General features: G+C 40.8%; 1 protein-coding gene across 5 annotated transcripts in view; it reads right to left on the reverse strand.

Annotated features, from left to right (window-relative positions):
- Positions 1-13,716, reverse strand: part of nbr1b (NBR1 autophagy cargo receptor b) — a 39,042-nt gene extending 25,326 nt beyond the window's left edge. For 2 of the 5 annotated variants that reach the window (XR_006398474.1, XM_044331177.1), the window contains exons 1-5: positions 13,454-13,716; positions 2,777-2,839; positions 2,117-2,135; positions 1,981-2,003; positions 377-565 (exon numbers count right to left, since the gene is read on the reverse strand). Coding sequence is in view for 4 of the 5 variants with exons in the window: in XM_044331177.1 (XP_044187112.1) it covers positions 377-565; positions 1,981-2,003; positions 2,117-2,135; positions 2,777-2,839; positions 13,454-13,555 (396 nt within the window). In the remaining variant the exon portion in view is untranslated. Of the gene's footprint in view, positions 1-376; positions 566-1,427; positions 1,573-1,980; positions 2,004-2,116; positions 2,136-2,776; positions 2,840-13,453 lie in introns of those variants that run through there. The other 3 variants (XM_044331178.1, XM_044331180.1, XM_044331179.1) reach the window with 3 other exon arrangements.
- Between the last annotated feature and the right edge of the window lie 577 nt (positions 13,717-14,293).

Below are 14,293 nucleotides of genomic sequence, written 5' to 3' on the forward strand. Positions count from 1 at the left end.
GCTCCTCCATAACTGTCCCAACTAACTAAACAACCTGAAACTTCAGCTCCTTGTGCCAATATAATTGCTCCTGCTATTCATCTTCAGGGAATTAATTAAATATTTTGTGTGCACAAATTAAGTAATCTGAAGGAGCAAATGAATAATCTGTAAACACAGATTACCTGATACGCTGATGCCCGCAGAACTCCATACTCCTTTGAATCAATGAGTGTAACTGCAACAACACTGGAGTATAGTAGTGATCATTTCCAAAGTGTCAAAATCTTTGACAAACTCTGGAAATGCTTCCTTAGTTGCAGCTAAAATAACTGATAAATGGCCAAAAATTGCACAATGTGTCCAATATGAATTCCTTTGTGAGGGAGGGTCTTACCATGCCCTGTTCTGGCACTGCAGCCTGGACCTTGCGGCTGACCACCTGGGCCAAAGCAGGGCAGTGCTGTGGGGGTCTGAAGCCTCTCTTGGGCTCTGCTCCACTGGCCTTGGTGGTGGAGATCCTTGCTGGCTGGCCCCGAGTCTCATACACATTCATGTGCAGTCGGTTCCCCTGCCTGGCTGCACTCTGGGAAACACAGAAACAGTTTAGTCTCGCTTGATTCCATTTGCTGACTCAATCAGATTTAAAACACATGAGGATGCAAAGGTCACTGCAAAATGCAAGAGGACACTCTTGGTTTGGAGTAAATTTGGGGTAAATTGTGCAACTCTGCACAGCAATTCTGCTGTGTTCTGTTACTAAAAACAAAACTATGCTGCTCTGATTTTATGCCCACGGCCTCTATAGCAGCTAATGAAGATTGTAGTTTTTAGTGCTATTTGACATCGCAAGCTGAGAGAAAATTGCTGTCTGTCAGAAATTAACGTCCAATATTTGTAACCAATGGCCAAAATACTATACTATACTATATATATATTTTTTTATTTGAGTAACACTGAGGTTATAGTTTAGAATAGGGTAAGGGTTAGGGTTTGGACTGTTGTAGTTGGAAGGGAGGAAGCTGAGCATGGACCTGATCTACGCTCAAGCCCTCATCCATCGTCATGAGGTCATGACTGATATCTCAGATACAGTCAAAATAGGTTTTCGCAGGTTGGCCGTCTTAGAGACAGACTAAGGAACTCAGATATGAAGAAGGAAGTCAGACTAGAACTTCTTTTCCTTCACATTGAAAGGAGCTAGTTGGGGTGGTTTGAGTATCTGACCAGGGTGCCCACCGGATGCCTCCCTATGGAAGTATTCCAGGCATGTCCAACTGGGAGATCACACTTGAGGGATTACAGTATAAATCCCATGTGGCCTGGGAAAACCTTGGGATCCCCATGGAGGAACTTGAGAGGGTGGCCAGGTGAAGGTTACCTGGGCTACTTGGCTTTAGAGTTCTACGCAGGCCTAACACTGAGATATGAACCCAGCTCATACTCACATCTTTAAACTCCAACCTAACTGACCCTGACTGCCAGATTTGAGACCCAAACACTACCATCATTTGGGGTCAGATGTGTCTGAAGTGGTAGAGCAGGTAGTCCATTAGTCACGGGGGTTCAGTCCCCTTCTCCTCCTGTGCACATGTCCAATGCCATTGAGTGTCCTTTGGTGAATGAGAGGCACATTTGAAGCTCTTTGGTATAAAAGCACAATTCAACAATGTTTTTTTTTACCAAACACTCAAAGTTGTACAGTATTTTTGCTTAATTTAATCCATTACAATGTTTCAACAAGCATCAGCTGCACTCTTTCTCTCTCGCTCTTCCAACCGCATATTGTCTATCTACTTGCAATACATGACACATGGTTGCTTCCATTTGAATTCCCGACCTGAAAACTGATATTCTGTCAGGACCCATCATAAGTGGCTATAAATGGGTTGATGGATAGTTGCCTTTTGTCTCAAAATTGACTTTTTTATACAGCAAATTGTGATATTTTAAACAGGCAATGTGAGCTGAGCTCAAATGTATGTACATCTATATGCTTACCTTCAGCGCCTCCTCATACTCCACTGGAATGGAAGCAGAAAAATTCATTCAACTTCATTGAATATGGCATTAAAATGCAATCAATTCTAAATTTCATTGATTTTTTTGTGTTTTATGACTGATTATGTTATCTTACCTTGGCTGTTAATGGACACCTGGAAGAAGAAAACAGAAATATGTAAAGTTGTAAAGTTTTACATAAATATGTGACATTTTCAACGTGTTGTCTGATTGTTATTGGTTTGGTGATAGTTTCGTCAAATTAAGGACCACTCCATCAATTTTACACGGTACTTCCCTGTACTACCTTGCCAGTGAAAACTGTATTAGTCTTCTATGGCTCTAGAGGAGCTCTGTCAATGATCAACCCTGATGAGGTCATAGTGATGTCATCAGGATTATCCCAGTTTGGGGACTACAAATTCAGAATAGCAGATACAATACAATACAGAAAGCCTGTGTAACAAATTGAGGGTGTGGAGTTTGAAAGATGTGCATATTTACCAGACAGGGAGGGTTTAAAGAAATATTATACTGTCTTGTATTATGGGAATTGTAGGATCTAGCATTTTCAGAGCTGGACTTATACTAGGAACTAAAAGCCAGGGTAACTCAGCCTCTGTTGCTCTAATTTTGAAAATCTCTTTTTAAACATGTCTCTTGCAGGTCCCCTAACATTATAGAAGTGCAACACTAAGCTGGTAGAGCACCCTTGTGAAATTACAGAAAGGCAAATATTGAAAATGGGGAATCAGCAAATAAAGCCAGAGTGATGACAAACTCAAGATCCTCTCACCTCTTCATTCTCCTCGTCGAAATAGGTCAGCTGAAGGCTGCACAGGCCAAACGAACGCTTCACCTGCACACCAAACACACACACACACACAGATAGGGGACTATGGGTCAGTAACGGCATAAGAGTACATAAATAAAACAGTGACAATTTCAAACCAAATCAGTATGAACTCAGTGGCTCAGACTGAGGTGTGTGTGGGTGTCTTTGCTTTCCTGATGCTGATGATCGTGTCATTTAGTTGCTAGGGGATTGGGAGAGCACAGTTTGTCTCTCTCCGCATGTGTGCGTGTCCTCAGCATCAAAAAGGTGACCTCTGAGAAGACTGTTTATCCCTGCACTGCCAGAGGAAGCAGTGCTCAGGGAGTGGGCTCCATTCACACTCCTGCTGGCTCTTTACTGGCTGAAAGCTGGACACTGTATCCAGGTAACATTCTTCCCTCTGTGGCTCTCACTTCATTATGCATCAACACGAACCAATAAGGCCTCATGTTGCATCTATGGTTCAACAATTCATGCCGAATGAAAAACAGATAATGCCTAAACCTATACAGCACTTGCATCTCTTTCACTGATGAGACAACTCTAAGTGAAGTGCCCGCTGTGACTCAGCAGCACTCAGACAAATGAACTCTTCCAGGCGGCTGTGGCTGGGAGAAGGACCATAAATCCAAAGGTACAGAGCATGAACATATATTTCACCTTCTATCTTGACACTGGCTGTTTCGAATGCCACGGATTGAAAAAATAGAATAAGGCCTTCTGGACTTTTTCCCTTAGTTTTCTGTGGCTCTAGGCTGATTTGAGCTCACTGGTACACAATAGCTCCTTTGTCATGTCCATTGTCATGTGTTCTTCTTTCTCGTTTCCACTTATCGCCACACGCTTTGGGAACGAGTGGAACTAAATTTGGCCACTGCTCAGGAGGTGTAAGTTAGTAAGTACTAAATGTAAGTTCCAGATACTTTCAAGGGTCGACAGCATTGCTGTTGATCATATTTGGTCAAGCAGATTTGATGTGACATCACAACAAGGACGACTATAAAAAACACAAAGTTGGGGGCTTCTGACGTAGTGGATTAGAGCTGCAACTAATGATTATTTTCATTATTGATTAATCTGTTGATTATTTTCTCAAGTAATCGATTAGCTGTTTGGTTCAATAAAATGTCAGAAGATATTGCCGAAGCCCAAGATGACATCCTCAAATGTCTTGTTTTGTCCACAACAGTACACAACTCAAAGATATTCAGTTTAGTATCAAAGAAGACTAAAGAAACCTGAAAATATTCACATTTGAGAAGCTGGAATTTGAGAATTTTGCAAATTTTCCTCTTAAATATGATCGATCAAAATAGCAACTAATCAATCAATCGACTAATCGTTGCAGCGCCATAGTGGATACAACTGTGCTCTGGACTTGTGATCCTTAACACCTTGGTATGCTTCAAATAAAGTGCCTGGAGTTCATCTGACAATTTTTGAAACTTTCTGAATCTGACAATCACATGGACTTTATGCAGCCATTGGTCAGGTGTGTGGAGGTAAGAAAGTTTGAACTTCTCTTTCAAGTGAAAACTAATTGTCACTCTTCATGTCAACAGCTTAAAGGTGCAATATATGACATTCAGCCCCACTAGATGTCACACTAGAATAACAGTATGTCATACCAAAACAAATGTGCACAATGTTTACTCAATAAAGTTGAAAAAAACAGAAAGCGGCATCTGAACACACGGCTCAAGAAACTTGGCTCAAACTGTCAAACTAGGCAGTGCTGATCAAATATGGATCAAGATTCTGTTAGTGCATTGCCTATTTCTTGCCTCAAATGTTTTCAGAAACATATTTTCGTGTACTGTTTAGCTCTAATATGAGAAACTTTGTGACCTGGCTGCCATGTTGATGCAATAAGGACAGGGAGGGACTCACATGCACTAAAATGCATGCTCACGTGCACTAACATGCACACACAGCCGGACTGGCTTCCAAAACAAAGAACAGAGAAGCTCAGATAACAACACACACAGAGGGAGTGTGACTTCATTCTCTGCTCAGGACGCCATTACTTCACTGCATCTTTTCATAGCAAATAGTTGTTTGCTGACTTCTAATGGGGCTGAAATGAAACACTATGAATGACATCAAGGAGAGATTGTAAGTGTGCTACGCTATTTCTGTTTGTATGACTCATGGTGTCAAGAATATGTTTGACTATGTATGTGTGTTTCCCCTCCAGGGGCCTGATAAATAATGTATACGCACAAAAAAACTGCATAAACTGGTATCTATAAAAACAGATGACCAGCATAAATGTTTTTCCACTGTGGGTTATATGATGAGGTGGAGATGGAAAAATAAGGTGAAAGAAGAAATCTAAATGATAAAACATTGTTTGTTTAGGTTCATGAGCAACTGCTCTGATAATGTGATTTTTTATGCATCTAAACAGCAATCTGTGACAAAAAATGCCAATCAAAGGCATACTTATAAACTTAATATTGATTAATTACTTTTGCGTGATCATTTTATTTACATAGGAGGCATTTATGTAAGCATTTAATTTCCCTATAATTCCCTATATTCTTTTGATTTTATCCTTGACTGTGACACATCCTGTGAAGTTGTGTTGATATGAGCACTAATAATCATTGACTATATTTCTGATGTTTAATAATGATGATGAGATATCACTGCTGATGATGGTTTACAGCTACATGTGATGAATAAATGATAAAAAGCCACAGCCGTGTGTAACGACAGCTGTTCTGGCTGTTGGAAAACCTCAACAATGCAACAGAATCAATGAAACTGCACTTCTTCTTTCCCATTTGTTTCATCATCAGGTGTAAAGACTGGTGGAGCAGGCAGCTTATTGATGCCTTCATCAATTTATGGCTAATTGTGGGAGTGCAACTAAGGCTACTTCCACAGTGAGTGAGATTTATAAAACTGAACAATGCACATGTACACATGGATCAATCTGATGAATAGAATGCTGTAGGGGGATGAGAGCCAGGTAACTGTGACCTGTACCAATGCCAAACATATCAGTCCATCAAACCAAAACAGGAGACATCTGGAATGGCGAAGTGCCACCCACACTGGTGAAATGGCGAAGTGCCACACACACACACACACACACACACACACACACACACACATTTGGTTTAAGTCCAAGATAAGTGAAATTGAGAAATGTCCCATTCTTCTTTAGAATTTGGGATTGCCAAAAAGTCTGGTAAACAGGATGAGACCTGTCACGCAACACAAACACATACACACACACAGCCTGTCTTCAGTATAAAAAGGCACGTCATGTTCTGTAACGTTGGAAGATATCTCTGACTATGTTGTTAGTAGGTTTGCCGTGAATAAAGAGATTCCCCATCTGACACCTGTGGTGATGCATCTGCATCTTTCTGGCTTTGTGTGTACTCACAGTTTCAGTTATGAATCTACAGAGTTTTATGTATCTGACCCCTACTGTCAGGAGTGTATGTCCTCCCTTTTTAACAGCTAGTCCATGTTCACCTGTGACCTCTGGCAGAACAAATGAATGTCTCTGTTGTAGCTCACTGAGACTTCCTGTTGGCAGCTTTGGCCAAGTTACTGTGAACAAACACACAGCCAAGGTAATGTCTCCCTCTCTATCTCACACACACACCTACAAATAGACTAGTCTAGACAACAGGTGAGTCATGCCTTGTCAAATGCATTCAAACCTAGTGAGAGACAGAAAAATTGTGAAAATACACATAACAGCATATTAGCCTTTGTACAATTCCTCTTTGGTTGTAACATTAACATTGCTCAGTTTATTGATCCGTCCAAATTGATTTACACATGAATATTTTTTTCTACCATATGCTACATTCCAATCAGCTCTTAGTGAGACTCAGACAACAGTTGGGTGACAGCTCAACAACAGTCCAGCTGCCTGAAATGTGACTTGTGTTGTCCATGATGACTCATCAGCCACATGGGTTTGAACGGCAGCCACAGAGACAGACTGATTCTGTTTTCCTCATACACACTCTGCCTGGCATCGTCTGTCTTCACCAAGCACTTTACTGACTGTAACATGATCAGGATTAGGGATATGCATGCATAACAAATCATTTAATAACCTATGACAATTAACTCAGTGACTGACTGTTGGTTTCTCTGCATTATATTGCACATGTGGTGTGTAGACGAATTCATCTGCAAAACAATCTTTTCAATGTTGCTTTTATGTACACAAGAGGTCTCACACATACAAATTGTCCATGGGAATAATATTTTCCTCCCTTGAACCACAAAAATTAGACAAAGTAAAGCCTCATCCTTGTTGTATCCGGGTATCCCTTTACCTGCCTTTATGTCCCAACAGCAGACAGTTATCCAGACTTTGATAATGCAGTGAAATGGTCCACCAACACCGAATGTCAGTTATTTACAGCGGTGCTTGAAAGTTTGTGAACCCTTCAGAATTTGCTCTATTTCTGCAAAAATGTGACCTAAAATGTGACCAGATTTTCACGCAAGTCCTGAAACTAGAAAAAGAGACATCAATTAAACAAATTAGACAAAATCATTAAACTTATTCATTTATTAATTCTTACATGTTTGTATGAGGCAAAAGTATGTGAACTTCTAGGATTATCAATTCATTTGAAGGTGAAATTAGAGTTGGGTGTTTCCATCAATGGGATGACAATCAGGGATGAGTCTGGGAGGCCCTGCCTTACTTAAAGAAGAGAAATCTGGGTCTTCACTATCAAAGTCTGAGTTTCACAACACAGGTTTATGGAAGTGTGTCATGACTCGAACAAATGAGATTTCTCAGGACTTCAGAAGAAGAGTTGTTGATGCTTAGCGGGCTGCAAAGAGTTACAAAACCATTTCAAAAGAGTTTGGACTCCACCAGTCCACTGTCAGGCAGATAATGTACAAATGGAGGACATCCAGCAACAAAGATCACACCAAGAGCAGGTGGGGTAACATCTAGGAAACTAAAGGCCTCTCTTGCAGTAGCTAATGTCAGTGTTCCTAAGTCCATCATCAGGAGAATATTGAACATCAATGGTGTGCATGGCAGAGTTGCAAGGAGAAAGCAACTACTCTGGTCTTGAGAAAACCTATCTCTGGTTTTCTCAAGACCATGCAGATAAGCCAGGAGGCTGCTGGAAAAATGTTCTATGGACGGATGAGATTAAAACTGAACTTCTTGGCTTGAATGAGAAGTGTTATGTTTGGCGATGAGCAAACACTGCATTCCAGCATAAGAACCTTATCCCATCTGTGAAACATAGTGGTGTATCATGGTTTGGGCATGCTTTGTTGCCTCTGGACCAGGACGGCTTGCAATCATGGAACTATGGAAATATGAATTCTGAGCTGTACCAGCCAACTCTACAGGAAAATGTCAAAGTATCCCTCTGTGAACTGAAGCTCAACAGAAAGTGGGTCATGCAGCATGACAGCAAGCCTAAACATAAGTCGTTCTACCAAAGAATGGTTAAAGCAGAAAAAAGTTAATGTCTTGGAATGGCCGAGTCAAAGTCCTGACTTAAATCCTAAAGAAATGCTGTGGAAGGACCTGAAGTGGGCAGTTCATCCAAAGAAGCCCACCAACATCTCAGAGTTGAGACTGTTCTATAAGGAGTAATGGGCTAAAATTCCTCCAAGCAGATGTACAGGGCTGATACACAGTTACCAGAAATGTTTGGTTGAAGTCATTGCTGCAAAATAGGGGTTACTCCAGTTACTGAAAGCAAGGGTTCACATACTTTTGCCTCGCAATTAATAAATGAATAAGTTTAATGTTTTTGTCTCATTTGTTTAATCAGGTTTCCTTTATGTAGTTTTAGGACTTGCATGAAAATCTGATCACATTTTAGGTCATATTTATGCAGAAATAGAGAAAATTCTAAGGGGTTCACAAACTTTCAAGCACCACTGTGTGTGGTCATGAGCAGAAAAGCCCCCTGATAATCATAGATTTTGCAGGGAATAGATTGAAAACAAAATGTATGTTACATCATAATTATCATTAACATCAAAAGTACAAACTAAAATTTAACCTTTTGTTGTGGAAAAAGAAGGTGAAATGGTTTTCCTTTGTCTAAATAAAGCCAAAATATTTTGTTTACTTCTTACTTCTTCCTATTTCCAAATGTACTGATGGTCCTGTTTGAATGCAGAGTTTGGACCAACCTAATACAGTATTCATAGTATTCATGATCCAATGGTCAACAGATTCAACGGCTGGAGAGGGACACCAGTCTTACTCTATTCTGATAACTCTGACTGAGAAAGGTCTCTTCACGCATAGTCTCTTTATATAGTATCTTCCAGTGATGAATTTTACAAGCTGGTCAGACACTGAAATGTCCCAGTCAAGATGATCAGTGACTGTGATACATACTATGATGGTCCTCAATCAGGGTTACAAGTAACCAAAACATTTTGATGACACTGTTGGATGAGGAAGCAGCAGCTTCAGGTCTCTGTCAGTGTCAAACAGGATGTGTTCAGGCACAGTGCTGCTGTGTGGTAAACCTCAGTAAATAAACCCTGTTTGCCCAAATTAAATAAGAAAACTCAAGTTAAAAGCAAAACATGACTTCCTGAACAGCAGTGAGCGCTCTGTCCAGACTCAGCAACCAAGACTGAACATTGTTGCGTTTTTTCCCCTCACTGCACTGCTCGTTGTGAATCTACAAAATACAGCTTGAGGTGATTAGAATGTAAACATAAATATTTCTATGGTTTTTAAAAGCCATAATATTTGAATGTGTGTGCAAATACTTTTTCTTTTGCTTACCCTATACCTGCCTAAAACTAGCCACAGATACATATCAGTATACATCATGCAGAGTAAGGATGCAAACAATTATACAATTATATTACATGGTATATGCGGTGTTTGCCGCACCTAAGAGACTTCTGTTGCTTGACTCTAGTCTTTTAGGCAGTTCCTTCTCTGAGGCAAGAAGGTCTGGGGAGAAGTGCTGTCTTACAAACTTGGGGGACAAATGTCCCTTTCTTGCTGTAACTCCATAACCAGCAATTAATTACATAACTACAAATGTGAATTGAACACAGCAAGGCACTTATTAAACTTTATCAAAGAGCCAGAGAGAGAAGTATCTCTAGAAAGAAACAGACGTGAAGTTAGCTTATGTTACCACGGAAATGTGTCTTATTAAGAGATAGAAGAAATATTCAAATTCTGAAAGCAGCAATACTGCATATAAAATACTCTATTTCAAGTCACTTAAGACAGGCTTGTTCCAAACATGATAACAGCAAGCTGCATGCTCTTGCACTTAGTAAGCTTGCAGCATACAGAGAAAGACATGCGCCAAATAGCCACAGGACTGTGCTAAACCAAATACATGGAGATGCTGGTAACATTGCATCTGTTGAAAGAAACCGTCAACATGTTAAAGTGGTATCAGATATTGTCATGATGTGTGCCAAACGGGGCATTCATGTCACGGGGCACACAGAAACAGACTCAGAGGAGGCTCTAAATAGAGGAAACATTTTGGAAATACTGATGAATGATTTCGAAGTATGACCTAGAAGTTGAAAACAGGCTTCAGCAGCTTCCACATAATGCTACACCGATGAGCCCCACCAATCCAAACACGAGCTAACGGCCGTGTCTTCGTTTCATTCATGGTGGGGTGATTAAGGAGACGGCTGTTGGATTTGCTGACACGGCTGATATGTCTGCAGACAGGATATCAAGGAAGATCCTGGAAGTACTGGAACCACTGGAGCTGGATTCATCTCTTTGTGTGACATTTTGTTTTGATGGTACATCATGTTGGGAAACAGAGGGAGGGGGTGTTCTTCCCACAAACAAGCAAACCTTCCCACAAGCTGTTTATGTACACTGCAACTCCCAGCAATGGAACTCAGTGTTATGCACTGCTGCTAAAGTGTCAGGAAATATCTGCACCTTTTTTGAAGGTAACTGAGCTAGAGAGAGCTACTGATGTATGATGGAGCTCCAAGTCAGGATCTGTAAGTAAAACACTGCGGCTACTTAACGTCATACTCAGAGAGTCTGGCTGACTTTTCAGGAGAAAGTAGGTGGACAATGTTAGAAGCAGAGTTATTGTTAGAGCAAAAAAAGTTGATCTGTTTGCTTGTGACATTTGGCAAACTATTTGACACCAGTGACTTTGCAATAAAAGGACTACAGAGGTTTACTTTATGTGTCTCAGACGGCATTGATCTGATACAGATTCTATAAAAACAGCTTTACCAAGTTCAGAGAGAATACAGATTGTGATTTTGACAAAGTGCACAAATTAACTGAAGAGTTGATGAGCAAGAATGATATCAGTGTTTGGGATGTCACCTCCTCATGACAGAGAGACTGCCAGCGAGACTGAGTGACACTGTGGTGACCACCTCTTTGGGGGAAACCTCAAGTATAAAGAACAACACAGATCTAAGGCAAATGTGGAACACTGTTCTGGACAGACGGATAGCAGAGCTGAACTACAGGTTTCAGGAAGACATATATGGAATCATGCGAGCCGCGGCCTCCTTACTGCCTGGATCCATGACATTTGGTGAGCTGCTGAGGAGCCTGAGTGAACAATTTGGCAGATCCATCACAGAAACTGAATAGTTTTCAGTTTTCATACAACAGATAAGATGCAAAATGGATGCAGGACAAAACTATCCATCTCAAACGGAAGTGTCTGACAACTATCCAGCAGAGATTTTGTCAGCGCACTGCTAAGGGTTATTATAACCCTGTCAATGACATCATGTACAGTGGAGAGACTTTTCTCGACAACAAATCAGATAAAAACAAGACTGAGGGCTTCAATGTCAACACCTCGCTTGAACAACTTCACCCTTTTGTCTTTTGAACGGGAACTGTCAGACTCATTGGACTACAATGAAATTATATCTATCTTGAACAGTAAGCCCCAACGTCTACACCTCGTCCTGTAGGCATAATTATGGAGTAATACAACCCCAGCGAGACATCAAACGTAAACCTAAAACTGTTCATTTATTTTGCCATAGTCAATTTGTCTGGCTGTTGCCATCGTAGCCCATTGTGTGTTTCTGCATCATACAAAAATAGTGATGACATGGAATAACTGGCAAAGTTGGCTGTGAATGTTGTTGAAGTTGTGTCTATGGCTGTGCATTACAGGTTTATTATATAACATGGCTTGGGTTGATGCTTAATACTCTATACAGTCGGTGTGTGTGAAGCTGTTTTCATTGTCCCTACATCTGTTATGGGATGCTTGTTCAGATTATGAATATAGTGTCTTGCTGTAGTAACTAAACAGAGTGGATCGGTTAGATCTTTTGGGATGTTGAGGGATGTCAGTATGATGACACGGCATGGCAGAACACTTTCGCGCTTGTAATGTACTGTAAATGCCATTGAGCTGTTTATGTAACGAACTGTGTGTCCCATCCCACTTTTATTCAGGTCCAGCTGCAATTTCATTTCTGGCTATGCCACTGGTTGTGATGTGAAGTAGGAATATAAAGATTTTGTCCTCCATCATTCACACTGGAACTGCATTATGAAGGAACCTATGAATGGTCAATATGAACAGGAGGAATGATTACAGCAAGACAGACAAAAATTGTTAACTTATCCTTTAAACGTGTCAACAATGAAATAGTTTAAAGCTCCAACGTGACCAACCTCCACATCAAAATCTTGCTTACGTGTTAATACTTCAATACTGTTGTCAAAGTAAAATTCTGAATGAGGACTTTAACATGTAATGGAGTATTTTCACAGTGTGGTGTTGTGGCACAGTACACCCACCTAACACCATGACTCTGTTGTTGTACTGATAGAATTACAGCTGTGGAAATATACATTATCATGAATTTGCTAGGCAACAGGTAAACATGGAGGATGTGATGGATAGGACATGAGCAAATATACTTATAAAAACTTAAGAATAAAGGCCTGTCTCTAAATATAAGCCTGTTTTAAATAAATATAGCGGCAGTGATAGCAGCCTGTATAGTGTTTGTAATCACCTAGTATAGCACTATAAGGCTGTAACATCATTCTTGTCGACCAGTGTTTCTGCACTGTATTTTCTCTAAATGTAGGCTATTATGGGATTAGGCCTACAACAGTTCTGTGTCATATTGTCACTAAAACTATATATTCCCCACTTACATGACTGTAATTACTCAATATTTGGAAAACTCGTGCTGGTCATTCTCTCCGGTGATACTGTAATGTTATTAACAGCTTATATAGAATAATATTCTTTATATTTCCATGAGGTGTGACCAGATGCATACATTTCAGACTGATCAGACCACTTATGTTGAGCTGGTAAACAGGGTTTCCATGACGACAGATCACTATAATAATCTTGTAAGGACGTCTCTGCTGTGCTGTCAGTCTGCTGGGAGGTTTCACAGCTTTCATGTTTTCAGCTCACAGGACAGAAGCTGCATGATGCTGATATTGAAGTAATTCAATGGCAGCTCTATAATAGCCTATCTAGAGCTGACAGGCTATCTCCTTAAGGGGATAAACACAACACTCCGATGTGTCACAACAAAGTCATCGATCACGCTCGGTACTGACTGTGAGTGTATGGGAGCAGGACAGAGCAGCAGCGGGCTGACTGTGTGCGGTGATCGGGCCCGGCGGTCCCCTCTGCTTACCATGGCCTCCATCGACTCCCAGCTCTTGGTCTCGGATCCCGACAGGAGGAAATTCTTGGAATTTCCCCTGAAATTCACCTTCAGATTGATGTAGAAGTCCATGGCGTCGCCTGTCTGCGCGTTAACGCATATTACTCACGACGGACACGGAGCGTTTTCCCGGGCCAGCAACGGCTATTTGGGTTAATCTCGCCAATTCGGTCCACTGTGACTTATCCGAGGAGGGGGGGGATGAGGCGTATTTTGTGTTTACATCAGCGTCCTGGGCACGCCCACCTGCACCATGTGTCCGGAACAGCAAACGTCACTTCCGCTCTCCATTGCTGCAGAGAATCAGGCGGCTGAGTGAGGCGCGGAGACTCACCGCTGGAGGACGGCAGAGCATCACCTCTGATCGAAGCTGTACTGCTTCTGATCAAGTTCATGCTGCCATTGGTCCAATCTGTCTTTCGACAAAACCAATAGTAACAGAAGCATGAAATCATTGTTTCAGAAGGATACTGTCTCCTCCTCAGGGGCTGTGGAGAACTTATTGTCAGTGAAGGGAAGAAGTAGCTATTCTCATCTTTTACTGAATGCATTCATGTCGCTCCATTAGCTACAAATCAGAGTCCTGCTTTTAAAATCCCACTTGCATAAAAGTACAAATTATTATCAGCAAATGTATGGAAAATAAAAAAAAATGTTTGTGGATTCAGCTGATTGTGCTAAACTCAATGGCATAACGACGTGAGAAATATAAGAAAAAAGCATACTATCACATTAGTAAAAGTCCTGGTTTTAAATCCCATATTAGTAAAGGTACAAAATTATTAGTAAAAGTATGAAACGTATAAGTAA

This window comes from Thunnus albacares, chromosome 17, assembly GCF_914725855.1.
Source record: "Thunnus albacares chromosome 17, fThuAlb1.1, whole genome shotgun sequence".
In the NCBI taxonomy this organism is placed as follows: domain Eukaryota; kingdom Metazoa; phylum Chordata; class Actinopteri; order Scombriformes; family Scombridae; genus Thunnus; species Thunnus albacares.